This window comes from Strix aluco, chromosome 3 (assembly GCF_031877795.1).
Source record: "Strix aluco isolate bStrAlu1 chromosome 3, bStrAlu1.hap1, whole genome shotgun sequence".
Lineage (NCBI taxonomy): Eukaryota > Metazoa > Chordata > Aves > Strigiformes > Strigidae > Strix > Strix aluco.
The window spans coordinates 15,573,561-15,587,752 of record NC_133933.1 but is presented as its reverse complement, the minus strand read 5'-3'; the positions used below and the strand labels follow the sequence as shown (position 1 = coordinate 15,587,752).

At 55.0% G+C, this 14,192-nt stretch overlaps 2 protein-coding genes across 3 annotated transcripts in view; both read right to left on the bottom strand.

The window, feature by feature from the left end:
* Positions 1-8,267, bottom strand: part of PTK7 (protein tyrosine kinase 7 (inactive)) — a 39,142-nt gene extending 30,875 nt beyond the window's left edge. For both annotated transcript variants that reach the window (XM_074817476.1, XM_074817478.1), the window contains exon 1: positions 8,150-8,267. In XM_074817476.1, coding sequence (XP_074673577.1) covers positions 8,150-8,180 — 31 coding nt within the window. In that variant the 5' untranslated portion in view covers positions 8,181-8,267. The remainder of the gene's footprint in view (positions 1-8,149) is intronic.
* Positions 8,268-9,103: 836 nt separating this feature from the next.
* Positions 9,104-14,055, bottom strand: LOC141920557 (heme-binding protein 1-like). Its single transcript, XM_074817474.1, has 5 exons — positions 13,864-14,055; positions 13,611-13,696; positions 10,826-10,967; positions 10,526-10,709; positions 9,104-10,370 (listed from the first exon to the last, which is right to left on the bottom strand). Exons 1-5 carry the CDS (start codon positions 14,039-14,041, stop codon positions 10,196-10,198), a joined length of 765 nt encoding a protein of 254 aa, XP_074673575.1. The 5' UTR covers positions 14,042-14,055; the 3' UTR covers positions 9,104-10,195.
* Between the last annotated feature and the right edge of the window lie 137 nt (positions 14,056-14,192).

Here is a 14,192-nt window from a genome sequence, read left to right as displayed (position 1 = left end):
AGAGAAGGGGATGTGGGGCATACCATAGGGGGTTCTGGACACAGAAGAGGAACCAAGAAGGGAGACAGGAGGCACAACTGGAAAAGGAACAGCTGCACCTGGGCCAAAGCAACAAGGCAGCAAGACAGAGGCAGGACTTGGGCAGAAGGGTCAATGCTGCTGTGCCAGGTGAGGCCCCAGCAAGCAGCTCCTCCACTTATGCATCTGAAGGCTGCAAGAACACACAACATGCAGGGAGAGCCATCATGAGCTAACGCAGCAGAGAAAAATGACATGCGTTGCCTTCGTAGCTCAGCTTTTGCTTAGAATATGGCGGATAAACACCTGTTCAAACCCGGCTGGAGGCAAGGGTGATCTCAAGACCATCAGCTGACATCCAGCCATCTCACTGCTACAGAAGGAGGCTCAGCCCAGGAACCGGCCACTCCTGTAACACCTGCCAGGTGCTCTCAGATGTCTCCCAGGCTCCCCGTGTTCACAGCAAGCAGTATGAAGGGATAGGATAAAAGAAGAAAGCCAAGTAACTCACAGGAAGCTCTGTTTTCTTCGGTCAGACAAAATTTGCACCATTCTTCAACTGCTGGAGGAGACTTTCAGTGTTGGCCCCTCTTCAGGGCAGCTGCAGAGGCAACTGAACGACTCATCCTCAGCAGCACAAACCCATCTATGCTCCCACAGATGGTCTGGGAGAGCTGGATGCACTGCCCTGAGTGGCACCCTACAAGACTGTCTGGTTCTGTCTTCTCTGATCCTGGCTTTGTTGGGAAAGACAAAAACAATGAAAGCTTCCCACTGACACAGACACTGCCAGCGACTTCATCAGAGCCAGCACCATGGAGCAGCTCCATGCCACGCAAGTGATATGCCTCCCCAGCAGAGCCAGGGCACACACCAAAGCACACTGTGTGGAGAGCAGTAAAGGCACTTGCAAGCCACAGCTTGTCCTGCCTTCAACCATTTGGAGAGTCACTGTATGTTTTGGAATCAAAGGCTTCCTTTGTGCTCCTAGACAGGCCAACGAGCAACCGTAATGAGGAGAGCATTTATAGCTGGTCTTAAGCAATACCATGCCTATCTTGTGCCAGCATCATGTTCTACAGCAAGGACAACCCTGCACAGAGCTGCCCAGAGGCACATCTGCAGCCAGAACAGGGCTTGGCCTCCCTGTGCCATGGCTCTGGGGACAGAGCTCTCTGGCTTGGGGTGATGGAGGACAGAATCAACTTGCCGGCATGCCCATATCGACAGCAGTAGGGTGCCGTCTTGGCTGCTTTTCAGGGTGGCCCGAGCTGCACCCAGGTGTAAAATCCTGATGCTGGGACAAACCTCATTTCACAACAGCATCCCAGGAGCGGAAAAGTTATAAAGTCTGTCACCTTAGAGCTACCCTGAAAACAAGTATCTGTCATTAGCACTGAGGTCTGAGTGCAAAGTGCTCACAGACACTCCTACCCTCCAGGACAGAAGTCATCTAGGAACCAGCAGCTGAAATACAAGTAGACTCCTAATACTCACTCAAACCCCAGTCCCTTCCTGCACCAGCTCCCAGCACAGGCAGCAACGTTGTGTCATTGCTTCCTCTCAATTTGCAACATCTTGCTTTCCAGCAAAGTCTTGCTTTCCACCAAAATCAAATGTGTCACCCCACTTTCCAGATAGGAGTCTGCTCGTATCGGTTTTCCTCATTCACCATCCTGCACAACATTGAACACCGATCCAAGACAGCCCAACCTCGCAGAGGTCCAGACCATCTGACCTGGTGGGGGATTCAATTCACACACACTCAGGGGCCCAGTGCACACCCCAGTCCACAAATGTCAAACTTCCTGCCTGCTCCATTCAAATCGGAGCTTAATTTGACAAGGAGAAGACAGGACATTGGTATCCCACTGGCAAGCTCCATCTCACACGGGGAATCATCAGTTCAAAACAGCCATGCCTCCTCTGCAGACACACAATTTGTGTGCACCTGCTGTGCAAGGGGACAGGGAATTAATGAGTACTCATCATTGCGATGTTCCACCCTGGCAAGTCCCAGTCTGAATTCTCCCGTGGTTGGATCTGGCTAGTTTTCATTTCTGCTCTCTGGGGCACCTGGAAACCTCAGCATCCATCTGTTCACTATCAACAGGAATGTAGTGACTTGGGACCCACCTTGATGTTACCTAGTATTTTTGATTAAAATGCATTTTCAAGAGAAGTCCTTGCAGAACAACTTCAGAGGGTCAAAAATCAGAGAACAGAGGATGGATTTTTGAAAGCTGACCAAATCAAAGGAGCAGCCCCAGGCAGTAACAGTTTGCAAAGAGTATCAACAAAAGCACCTACCCCATCAACCTTCCCATAGTGCTCTAAGACAAGCAGGCTTGGGAATGATCTGAGCTGGGCCAGCACACCAAAACTCCTCATCCCAGGCACACAGACCAGGCTTTCAGAAGCTTGCAAACCACTCTGAAGTCCTCCTTGCCTCTCTCTTTGCTGATCAGACAGCACGTATTAGCTACCTCTCAGAGGAGAGGAAAGCAGTCTGTTCTGTGCACAGACAGAGATTGCTTCCCCTAAAAAGGCAAGGCTTAAATTAAGACTAGAAGTACTGTATGGCTCAGCCTTTTAAGCTCAGGAAAAACATTTTTGTATTAAATTTTAAAAAAAGCTGGCAAGAGTGAGGAACGGAGCTGAGGCAGCAGTCAATGAAAAGCACATGCACTGCAGACCTGGCTGCCAACACAAATTGATGCTTTGAAACAAAGACCACTTGTGTTTGGCTTGAAGATCTTCCACAGCTACTCGGCAGGGGCTGCACAGATTAAAAGGAGACACAGGTAAACACAGGAGAACAGCACTTGCTGCCAAGTATTTCCCCAGAACAAAGGAATGACCCGAAATGGAGTCCCTGCCTTGACGGGGTGACACGGGTTCATCCTCACTGTGCTGCAACATGCCAAAGCAGGCAGAGGCAAGAGGAAACATTGGACAAACCTTTGGATGGGACTCTCTTCAACCTGAATTCAAGCAGCACCCAGACCCACAGACACAAAGCCTGGACCTGGAGAGCTGCAGCTGTTTAACGCACTGAATGTGCCCCCAACCTCAAGAACTCACAGCAGCTTCACTACAAGGAGCCTGTGCCCATCTCCCATCAAGGAGAATACCCAGAAGAAACCCAAGACAACTGTTCCACTCCTTGAGACTGCAGACACTCGTGAGCATCCTGCAAAGCTTCTGAGTGCTCTGGTCTAGTTCCCAAACCAACCTACATCCATATAAAGACAGGCCTTGAAAGCCTCTCTTCCTTCCCGCTGCCTGCACAGTGATATGTTCAGAAGGCACAGGAAGAGTGAAACAGGAGATGGTCTTCCTGATGATGATCCTTCAGTCCGGCCCTTTTTTGTTTAGGGACACCAGCTGTCTGGTCTAAACCAAACAGCAGTAGCAACAGCTCCCATTACAAAGCAAGGTGGACTTGTTGGCACCGTGTGACTTGAGAGGTGGTGGGACACTGCTCCCCTGCATAGCACCCAACAGCAACGCAGGAAAGCAGCCCCTGGACCAGATGCCCCAGCAACAGTCAAGGAAGAGGAGAGACAAACTGAGAGCTGACACCTCATCAACACAAACAGCACAGCAGATCCTGACAGGGTCAGATAGGATGGAGGAGGTGGAAGTGCAGGAGGACCCTGCCCAGGCCACATCCTCCAGAATCAAAAAGCTGCGTGCTTGCTTTCTTATGCTGGGGTTCAATAGCTTTGGCATGAGGAAGTGAGCAAACAGCTTCTAAAAGACCCCAGGGTCTCCCACCTTACTCGCACTCCCTCTGAACACCCTCCCTAAAAGGCAAGAGATGCACAACGTATCTGGACTGCTGAAAGCTCACAAGGACATCAGGAATGAGACACGAACCACGTGCAGAGCTTCAACCATGACAAAGCCCAGGGACCAGCCCCTGCTCTAGCAGGCGGCTGCATGAAAAGCCTGAAAACCTGCAGCATCCCTATCTGTTCCCTGTCAGGTCTCCCTCAGAGAACAAATCCTTCCATGCTCAGTAGTGGGATTGCTTCTTCCAGGCAAGCTGGCAGAGAAGGTATGCTACGTTCACAGCACAGCCCTTTAACCCCACTGCGTAATATAGCATCTGCTTTTCTAACAGACTAAAGGCATTTACAAACAGCTCTTGGATGCCACATCCCAACATCCTCCAGGCAAAGGGCAGGACATGGAAAGAGGCCACCCAGCATGGCACCTCTGCCACACTGAAACGCACACTGATGCCCAAGAACCAACATGTTGTCAAATTGCCATTTCTTCATCTCCCTTTCCCCTCTCCCCCAAGACACAGTTGATTTCTTATAAAGGTAAAAGACACTACATTTGCCCTTCTCCCACCTCCAGCATGACCAGCCAAAGGCGTTCACCTGGGGGCCTGGGGAGGTGAACTGGTACAGCTGCCTCTTTCACTTACACAGCAAAACCCACTGTGCTAGTTCACAGCTTTTGCAAACCCCCCTAAACCCAATATTAACAGCCTGCGCAACTTCAATCCTCATAAAGGAAAATGTTTCTGTGCATCTGCCAAGCATCTTGTCAGCCTCGCTGCCCTCCAGGCCTCCAAAGAGCTGCCTGTCCCAGCCTATGAGACCACCACGCATGTTAGGAGAATGAGACCTGTTTCCTTGGGGTCTGGACAAACAATCGCACATCCTCCGATCTCAGGGGAATTTCCCTGCAAACACCACAGCAGCAACTGCCTTCACAAAGAGCACATTTGTACCCAAGTCTGTCTGCTGCTAAATAAGCATTTGTTCCAAGCTCCCAAATATCGAAAGCAGTGGAAACACCCACTGCTAATGTGAAATATTTTGCATTCCAGGCCTGAGAGCTACGCTTGAAAATGTTCAGAGAGGAAAGAGTGTTTATTCACTGGAGAGAGGTGTAGGTCCAGCTATTTACTTAAGTCCACGTGTGCTTGCTGGAAGACAGCTTTGATCTTTGAAGCTCAAATAGCAGATGAATTGCAATGAAGGGAAGAAAAATATTAGTGTAAAGTTCCCCTAGTAAATACCTGTAACCAGGCCTCACTTTTAAGTGCCTTATTGCTTACAGCCAGACTGGCCCTTGCGTTCTTGCCCGCCGCCCCAAAGCCAGGCTCTTCTCTTCCCACTCGTTTCCTACCTTCTTCTCTCCATTCCCCCTGGGCTCCGTGGCCTTTGGAGAAAAAGCAGCCTGCCCTCCTAGGACACATATACATATCTGCTTGGATGCAACATGGACCAGGTTTTGGTCAAACAAGGTGAGACCTATCCATCTGAGCAACACAGAGATGCGTGGTGCCATCCACCCACTTCTCTTGAGCAAGAAGGCTTTGGCAAACTGGGAGAAAACACACTCCCATCGGCAAAAGCATTCATCACCCAGCATGCAACTAAATACAGGTGCTTGCTGCAGTTTAAATATCTGCCCATATGCCTTTAGAGACGGTCTCATTCCAGATCAATTAAGACATCAGAGGACATCTTTGAAGGATGCCGAACTTGACAACCCTCTGGTTGGTGCCAGCTCTCAGTTGTCCAGGACCCACTGTACAGACAAAGAAGTGCCTACAGCCATGACTATGGAGTCGCTGTGCCTTTGAAGCTCCTGCCACATCAGGGTTACAGCCTGCCCCAAGCTCTGCCTGAGCACAGCCAAGTCCCAAGGGGGACCACATGCTTTATAAGAAAAGAATGGTATTGGCTTGTCATCGCTTTGCCCCAAAACAGCCCAGAAATGTGCTGAGCAGCACAGCTTTTCGACTGCTGAAGGGATGCTCACTCAGAACAACTATCATAGTACTTGGTCTGGCTGCAGAGGACTCGGAGCTGCTGGAAAACAGATGGCAGCTTCAGCTCAAAGAGCAAAAGTCACCTAAGTTTTACTATTAGAAATTTATTTTGGACCCTTTAAACCCAAGAGAAATTCTCAGATCCTATCTGATCATTCCTGTTTTCAGAGATTTTCTTCTTTAGGAATGGGCTTCCTAGGGAGCACAAGAAAAGCACTGCCATACAGAAACATACAGCTCAGCACAGGACATGGAGGCACTTTCAGAACAAAACAGACCTTTTGGGGTTTTTCAGCTTTAAAGAAAAGTTGACTCAGCAAATATTTCCTCCGCTAACATTTCAACCACATGTTCCAGCAGAAGCCAGCACACATCTGGCACGCTGCAGTGTCACTGCCAGAAAGATCACAGCTTTGCTGAGCAACGGAAATGGAGGAACAGGGACCAGCAGTCCAAGCACTGAGCACTCCTGGAACACATACGTGGCAAAAGAGGATCACAGAAAGGACCCATGTGAGCCACGGATACCCCACGCTTCACAGGTCTTTCCCCAGCCCTCTCTCCAAACAGCACCCACAGTCAAAGGCAGACACTGCCCGCAACCTGCAAAACTTACCACTAGCCCGTAAAACCTAGATTTTGAACTGTACGTTTTGGACACATTGAGGGTGTCTGAGATTTTTTACAGTGTCCGTGAGCTGGACAGCAGCACGTTCCTCCCAGTGCTGTAGGACATGGTCCTCCTGAGCAAGAGAAACACGGAGAGTAGGTGCTTGGGAGCAGCACAGAAACTCCAGCAACCGAAGAGGGGAGCGTGGTGGCAGGAAAGGCGGCAGACAGCCCTCACAGGCAGGCCTGCGCATCCCAGCTGCCCCCGGCGGCACGCTGGCAGGTAGGTGACCACTGCGGCAGGTCCACCGGACCCTGCAGCTTCAAACCAGAGCCCAGGCAAACCACGGGCTCTTTCTCCAGAAAGAGGCTTCTCAGAAGGCTTGCCAAGGCAATCGGCAATTGCGGTGCTAATCAGCTAAATAAGTGCTGCTTTTCGTGCTTATCAGCTGTAAATTGGACGTTACTTGCAGCCTGGCAGCAGGGCTCAGCCACAGCTCCAGACACAGCAGCGCTATAAATACCTTTCCCTCAGAGGCAGTATCCTCCCCAGGCGCTAGACTAAGGTTGCTCTTGATTTTGCAGCAGAAACTGTCAAGCAAACTGTACAAGTGTGCACAGCGACACAGAAGGGACCACGAGTGGGTCCTGGCGACATGCAGGACGCTGTCTGCAGGGCTCCCAACCGAAGGGGGCAAGAAACAAGGTGGCGTGGTGTGGGGCAGGCACAGGACACTTCAAAGCCAGGCTGGAAACCAGCTCACAGCCCCTGTGGCTCTCGTGTCACAGCCAAAACCTCGGCCTCCTCGGGCAAGGAAAATGGCGCTAGGAGGCCAGCAGGGAGCAACCCCATGGAGCAGAGCGAGGGAAGGCGGGTTTGGGCCTTGCGGTTGGAGTTGAACGCTGTGAAAAGCGGCAGCCAGGAAAATCAACCGTCTGCCCCCCGAGCCTCTGTGCCACCGAGGAGGATGGCAGGGCTAGGAACAGGCAGGGAGGCTGGCTCACACCCTGCCCACCATGGAGGGTGGCATGGGGGGGTGTGCGGGGGGGTGGCTCCTCCGGATGCGCTCAGCAAGGGGCACAACCCCCTCAGCAGCTGAAAGGCCAACTTCTGCGGGCGGGAGCCTGCTGCGGGCCCGCTGCTTCTTCTCCGAGATTCGATCCGCTCAGATTTCATGGGAAAAACCACCCGCTGCTGCACACCAACAGCCTTCCCGGTGTCGGCCCTCACCGCAGGGCCCAGAGAAGCTGAGAGACGGGGCCGAGCCCAGCGAGAGAGGGCTCCGGGAGCCACCTCCCCGGGGAGCGCCCGCCCGCCGCCTCCCAGGCGGCACACCTCTGGCGCGTTTGCATCCCGGTTCGTTTCGGCACGACGCTCCCCCCGTACGAACGGGCAGGGCGGGCAGGGCGAGCCGGCGCACGCCGGGGAAGGAGAACCGGGGCGAGGCGCTCCGGCGACTCCCGCAGCGCAACCGGGGCGCCGCAGGGCCGGGACCGAAGCGACCGGGAGCCCGCGTAGCCCCTGCTCCACGCCGGAGCCCCGCGGGCCCGTCCCGGGGGACGCCGGGCCCCATCACCACTGGGCTCACGGGAACCCGGGGAGCGGGGGGGGAGGGGGGGGGAGCGGGGGGGGGAGCGGACCACCCCCCCCGCCGCCGCGCACCGGGACCTGCATCCTCAGGGCGGGGGGAGGCTGCGGCGCCCGGCCCAGCCCGCACTCACCCAGCACCAGGAGCGCCCGCACCGCCGCCATCCTCCGCGCCACTCCCCGCCGCGCCGGTCAATGCGCGCCCCGGCCCGTGGCCATGCCGCCGCCACCGCCCCGCCTGCCGCCGCCGTCGTCGGGAGGGGCTTCCGGGGGCGGGGCGGCCACCGGAACCCCGGGCGGGGTCCGGGCAGCGGCGGGCCGAGGGGAGCAGCGCCCCCCACACCCCCCGGCTGGGTGCTCGAAGCGAAGCGCCTGCCGGGAGAGCCGAGGGCGCCGGGTGCCCCCGCTGCCGTCTGCAGCGAGCCCCAAGGTGGGGTGTCCGGAGCAGCGAGGACGCACCAGGGCCCCCCTCCCGCCAAGGGGCTCCTCGCGGGCGTGCTGGTTGTTAGACGGGTGGTAGGTGCTCCCCCGCTGTGAAAGCAGAGGGGTACCGGGAGCCCTGCACCCTGCTGCAGGGAGCAGGCTGGAGGTACAGCCCCAGCTGGACAACACACCGCTTGCTCCTTGCTGCTCCCCCACATCGCCCAAAGTTGGGGCACAGCAGCGCGAGCTGGCCTGACCACCTTCACCGCGCAGGCTGGAGGCCACGGTGCCTGCTAGCGCCTGCAAGCAGTTGATACCAATTGTAAGGGGCCTCAGACAAGAATACATCCAAGGACATAACTTTTGCAACTGTGATGGGTACATCCCAGGGAGGGCAAATAAACCAGCAGACATCTGTGGAGACCAAGGCAAGGAACCTGAGAAACTTTACAGACAGAGCAATGAGTTAAGACAAAACCTTGTATGAAAAAAAGACTCAGAGTTCATGGAAAGGACACCAAGAGATACCTCTTCAACAGCCACTAGGGACCACCACAGACCACTGAAAACCCCCATGGAAGCCCCTCAGAGACCCTCCCCCAGATTTTAGTACACTTGCACAATGTGCAACATACACATTAGATACCCTGGAAACAGGCAGGTACTTCTCAGAAATTACATGAATATTTATTTCTTTTATTGTGTATAATAAGTGTGCATGTTAGGTGGTGTGATCCCCTGTGCATCCAGCGCTGCCTTCTAAAACTTCAGACTAAGTCTTAGAGGGTTCTTCTGAGACCGGATTTGTGGTAGCAGCCTCCCTGCCTGCCCAAATGCCTCCCATGAGCCTGCTGCAGCCCCATCACACCGGCCCTCGCAGTTGCAGCTCTTAACACCAGCTTTCTAGCTGGCTCGTTGAGCCTTCAAAATGCTGGTTGGTTTTGGTACTGCATGGAAGGCTCACCATCAGACACCCCATAGCATCCCCGAGAGCGCTGCTGGATCCATTGCAGAGGATGCTGAAGCCTTGACTCAGCAAAGCCTGTGGCACAGGATCACAGCGTGCCTGCTGCCCTGCGTGGTGGTGCCAGTCTGGAGCTGCACAAGAAGCCCCTACCATTACCACATCCAGAAGGGCCTGGGCAACCATGGAGCAGGGCACGTGGCTGTGTGGCTTTGCCAGTAGCAACAGACCAGTCTGGTGGCTTCTGGAGCATTGTGAGGAGAGAGCAAGGCTCTTCCCAAGCCAACCTGGGCACCCCCCATCATCACCATCTGCAGCTGCAGTGGTTTGAGCTGGGTTTATTTACTGTTGGCACTGCTAGCTTCCCGCAGGAGAGCGTGATAGTATTCATGGATGTGAAACTCACTGATTAATGCACAACACAACACACAGCAGTGCTGCTGTTGCTGTCAGGACCCATCCCTCTCAGCTTGTAGCAGGTCTGCAAAACAGCACCCACAACTGATGGACAAAGGCTGCCAGCACCCTGGTCCTGGCTGAGGGATGGTGAGTGACAGCCAGGGAGGCACCCAGCAGCCCAAAGAGAGCCACCCCAGCAGGAAACGTTCAGGATCCACATGTTGCTTGCAGCAAGCCCTTTCCCACTTCAAACCCCACCATCCCTGTAGCAAGTCTCTTGGTCTGCCACTCTGTGGGTGAATGGTGGATCAGGATGTGCATTTGTCCCCTTTGGGTCAGAACTGCCATCTACACCAGGTTCAGTCGCAGGATGGTTTGTGGTCACAGAGGAGACTCACTCTGCTTGGCAGATGAACCAGATCTCATTGCGGCGCTGAGGGACGCTGGGATTTTCGTAAGCAGCCACAATGTAGGTTTCCCGGAGCACAGTGTCTGTGCAGCCCAAGAGCTCCCAGAAGAGACTGATCTCCCGCAGAATCGTCTCCTCAGTGGTCATCCCATAGAAAACCCTGCAGCAAAGGGAGCAACATAAGCAATAGAGACAGCACATTCCCCCTTCCCACAGCCATGGCTCCCATCCCCCTGCCTAAGGAACCACAGCAGCTGCGCAGGAAGTTCATACACTGCTGCTGAGCTGAGAAAACACCTCTGGTACTGGGGTCACCTGGTTATAACCCGTAGCGGTGCCCTCTCGGTGATGTTGATTTCGGGGTCCATGGGAACAGGGGGGTTTTGCTGGAACTCTCCCGGGAGGTAATAGGCAGTTATGACCTCACGCTCCAGCTTGGTCCCCTCCTTGGTCAGGTGGACTTCATTGAGCACCGGGACTGTCATCCCCAGGTAGCAACCTGGAAGGAGGTAGGAAGGCAGTTGGCACAGTGAGACGGCTGGGTCAGTGGTGGCAGCCCTCTTCCTCACTCCAGATGAAGAGTGTCAGCTCCCTCCAGCCCCCGCCTGCACACACCTATAGAGTTCTCCTTGCAGATGTAGCGCATGAGCTTCATGAAGCTCATGGAGATGCTCTGCTCATACAGGGGCTCCCCCTTGGTGACAGACGCCCACTTCCCTGCTGGGTACTGCCGCTCCTCATAGGCTGCTTCCTCACACTGAAACAGGCCACAGACAAGTCAGAGTTAAGCACACTGACAACACTGCAACAGCTGGGTGGCAAAACCAACACTGACAGGCAGAAAGTAGGGAGAGAGGACCCTGCCAAGATGAGAGCCCCTGATAGTCAGTGATTGGCAGGGGACGCCAGAGAAGGCAAGGGGAACTGGCATCACGTGCACCTCAGACACCACTTAACAGCACTGGGCAAAAGTCAGCAAAAGGAAAAGCACACAGAGGGGGCAGGATGCAGGGAGGCTTAGAGGCTCCTGGCATGCACAAGGAATGCAGCACATCCTCAGCAGGAGGCACAGGACTTTCTGCTCCTCTCCAGTCACTGTCCTGCTTATGCACAAGGATGTTCCTGATTCCAGGCACCCAAAGGCTTCCAGTAAGGTTAACGTTATTCTCAGGTGCAGTGCCTTTTCCCCAGAGCACTGCATGCACAGAGGATAACAAGCAAAAAGCCTCCTGCCCAGTAGAAGGGAAAGTCTGGCAAAAGAACTCTAACACCCAGAAGAGCTGTGAAGGTTGGAACAAAACTCCTCTCAGATCCTTCTCCCATACCAAGTGACAGAAGGAAGAAGAGACATGAACCAGTTGGTGCAGAGGGGACAGCTTTGCAGGATGGGTCAGAATCTCTATTTCCAGCACAGATGCCCCCTCTTTCAGACAAACGCAGCACAGAAGCGGGGAAGGGGGAGTGGGGAAATTGCATCTGGATCTGCTCACAGTTCAGCTCAAGGCATGGTTATAACCACAGGTACCACATAAAGAGGAGCTGGGAAGTTGTAGCCAGCACCTATCTTCCTGCTCTCAGTATGTTCTTCAGCCAGATTAAAACGGTCATGAGACAACCTTGTTCCACAGAGCTCAGAGCACCTGTCCAAACATCTGTGCTCCACAGCTGTACCAGCAGTGAGCGAGGCAGGAAGTTGTGACCAGCCTCAAAACTGAGTACAACCTCTTTGTGCCTCCACCCAAATCAGGCCTCTACTCAGAAAGCCAAACCAAAGGCAGAAGGAAGACATCTGGGCTGTTCATGTGCATCAGTAGGGTGCCAGGAAGTGCCCCAAAACACTGCAGGCCAGCCAGCATTCACCCTCTAGATGGGGCCATGCCTGCTATTGTCCAGCAAGAAAAACAGAGCAAGAGCATTTTTCAAGCAAGGAAACCGCCAGTCCCTCTAGACTATTTGAAACTCTTACCTGCCACACCATCCGCAAATAAACCTATCAACCCAGCAAGGCATAGTGTCTGGTCCTTCCACAGCCTGATCCTTATATTAAGCACCAGCGCTCTAGAAGATTAGACTTGACCAAGAGAAAGAGTAAAGATGCTTCACAGAGACCCAGTGACTGTGACTACAAGCTGGGGAATTTGAGTACTGACAGAGCAAGGCTCTGTAGGTGGTATAATAATTCACTTGCCTCCAAGAGATGACAGCTTGTAGCACTGACAGCTCAGGTGGAGCAACCAAATGCTACCAATCTGCCCAAGCCTGGGAAATGGGTCCTTAAGGGCCCCTGCTCGAGAGTCCCCTCAGCACTAATGCCAGGAAGTGGCTCCTATCTCCTCACCCAGACCCAGAATCAAACTCCAAGAATCCTCCTCAGGCACAGAGGAGATGCCAATAGCAACAAAAGATCTTCAGGCCCCACAAAGTCTTGGGGCCCCATTCCTGCCTGGGACTAGCATAGGTAGAGAAGAGCCCAAACTAAGTCCCTGGGACCCAGAAGAACAGGGGAAGAGGGAGTGTGGTGAAGCCCTAGTTCAGAGCTTTACAACCCACATGCTCAGATGTGTTTTACAGGCAGGAGTGCTAGACCTCATCCCAGAAGAAACTGGTTAAGCTCTCCTCATATAGAGGACAACTGACATGTCTTCTTGGTAGCAAGCCCAACCAAGCCTGTAGAGACACAGGAACCAGTCTGACGAGCACGTCTTCACAGTTATTTCTCAAAGCTCAGAAGCACCCTTTTGTGCAAGAGGTGAGAGGAGGCGTGCAACTTAGCCAGCAAGAACAGGAGATCTTCAGGCAGAAGCTACCATGTTTGGATCAGCAGTTGTGACAAACACCACCACATGCTCAGGTCTGACAGTCAGGGCCCCGGGCCCTGTGTTCCCCACAGAAGCAACTCTATCTTGTGCCAGCTGAGATCTCCAGCTCAACCAGCAGCCACAAACTTGCACAAACACAAACCCAGCAGGACTTTGAGCTATGCAATGAGGTGTTTTGAGCAAGGCAGGCAGGGAGCAGACTCCGAACTGAAAACTCACTCTCTTGGTCGTGCCCACACCAGCAGAGCATAGGTTGGTAAAGGAGGCAGCTGGAAGTCAGGAGACGAGAGAGAGCAGCAAGACCACTGGATTTTCAAATAAAGTCTGGAAAACTGAGCATTGCCATTACTCAACATAGGAGAAGACGCAAGAATGGCAGAATACTGCACCAGTCCAGAGCTGCCATCCTGGCTGCAGTACTTCCGCAGAGACCCCTGTGGGGCTGGTGCGTGCAAGCTGACACAGGGCCACCTCCTCTGCGAGGAAGACGCTTTCCTGCTCCCCAGGCTGGCGGCAGCACCCACACCCGCCTCACCACAGGCGGGCAGCGGGGGAAAACAGCAGAGAGGAGCGGGCCTCACCTTCTCAGGCTGCGAGAGGGTAACGTAGGGCACGGCCTCGCGAGCCTGGTTGTTCCGGGTCATCTGGAAGATCGGGCCGGCCATGTCTGCAAGGCGAAGCACAGGAGAGGCGAGGCTCGCCAGGAGGCTCGCCCAGGCTGGCGAGCGGAGGGAGCCCCCGGCGCATCGGGCGTGGCTCGCAGGGCGCTCTCAGTCCCCGAAGGGCCCCCCCGCCAGGGCCAACCCACCCTCCGCAGCGCGGCTCAGCGCTCACCTCGAGGCAGGCTCACTCGGTGCGTGCTGGCTACGGCCTCCCAGCGGGCGAACAACCGGCCCCGCTCCGCCGCCTCCACCTCCTCCTCCTGGCCGTCGCCATCCCCCCCGCCACCGGCCGCGGCCTCCTCGCCCAGCTCGCCCAGCCCGCCCAGGTCGCCCCGCGCGCTGCGCGCCATCGCCCCCCGCTGCCCACCCGGAAGCCCGCCGTCCGGCGGCGCAGGGCCCCGCCCCGAGTGACGTCACGGCGCTGGGCGCCAGGCCCCGCCCCCCGCGGCGCCCTCGCCCCCCGGCAGGCGGCGCCCGCGTGCCCGGCCCCGCCGCGCGGCC

Excerpts from the sequence above, each read along its gene's own strand:
- LOC141920557 (XM_074817474.1), bottom strand. The coding sequence starts at position 14,041 with ATGGCGCGCAGCGCGCGGGGCGACCTGGGCGGGCTGGGCGAGCTGGGC. Across the intron at positions 10,968-13,610 it reads CCCTCTCGCAGCCTGAGAAG|TGTGAGGAAGCAGCCTATGA; the intron begins GTGAGGCCCGCT and ends GGCCTGTTTCAG. Across the intron at positions 10,371-10,525 it reads CCGCTACGGGTTATAACCAG|GGTTTTCTATGGGATGACCA; the intron begins GTGACCCCAGTA and ends CCTTTGCTGCAG.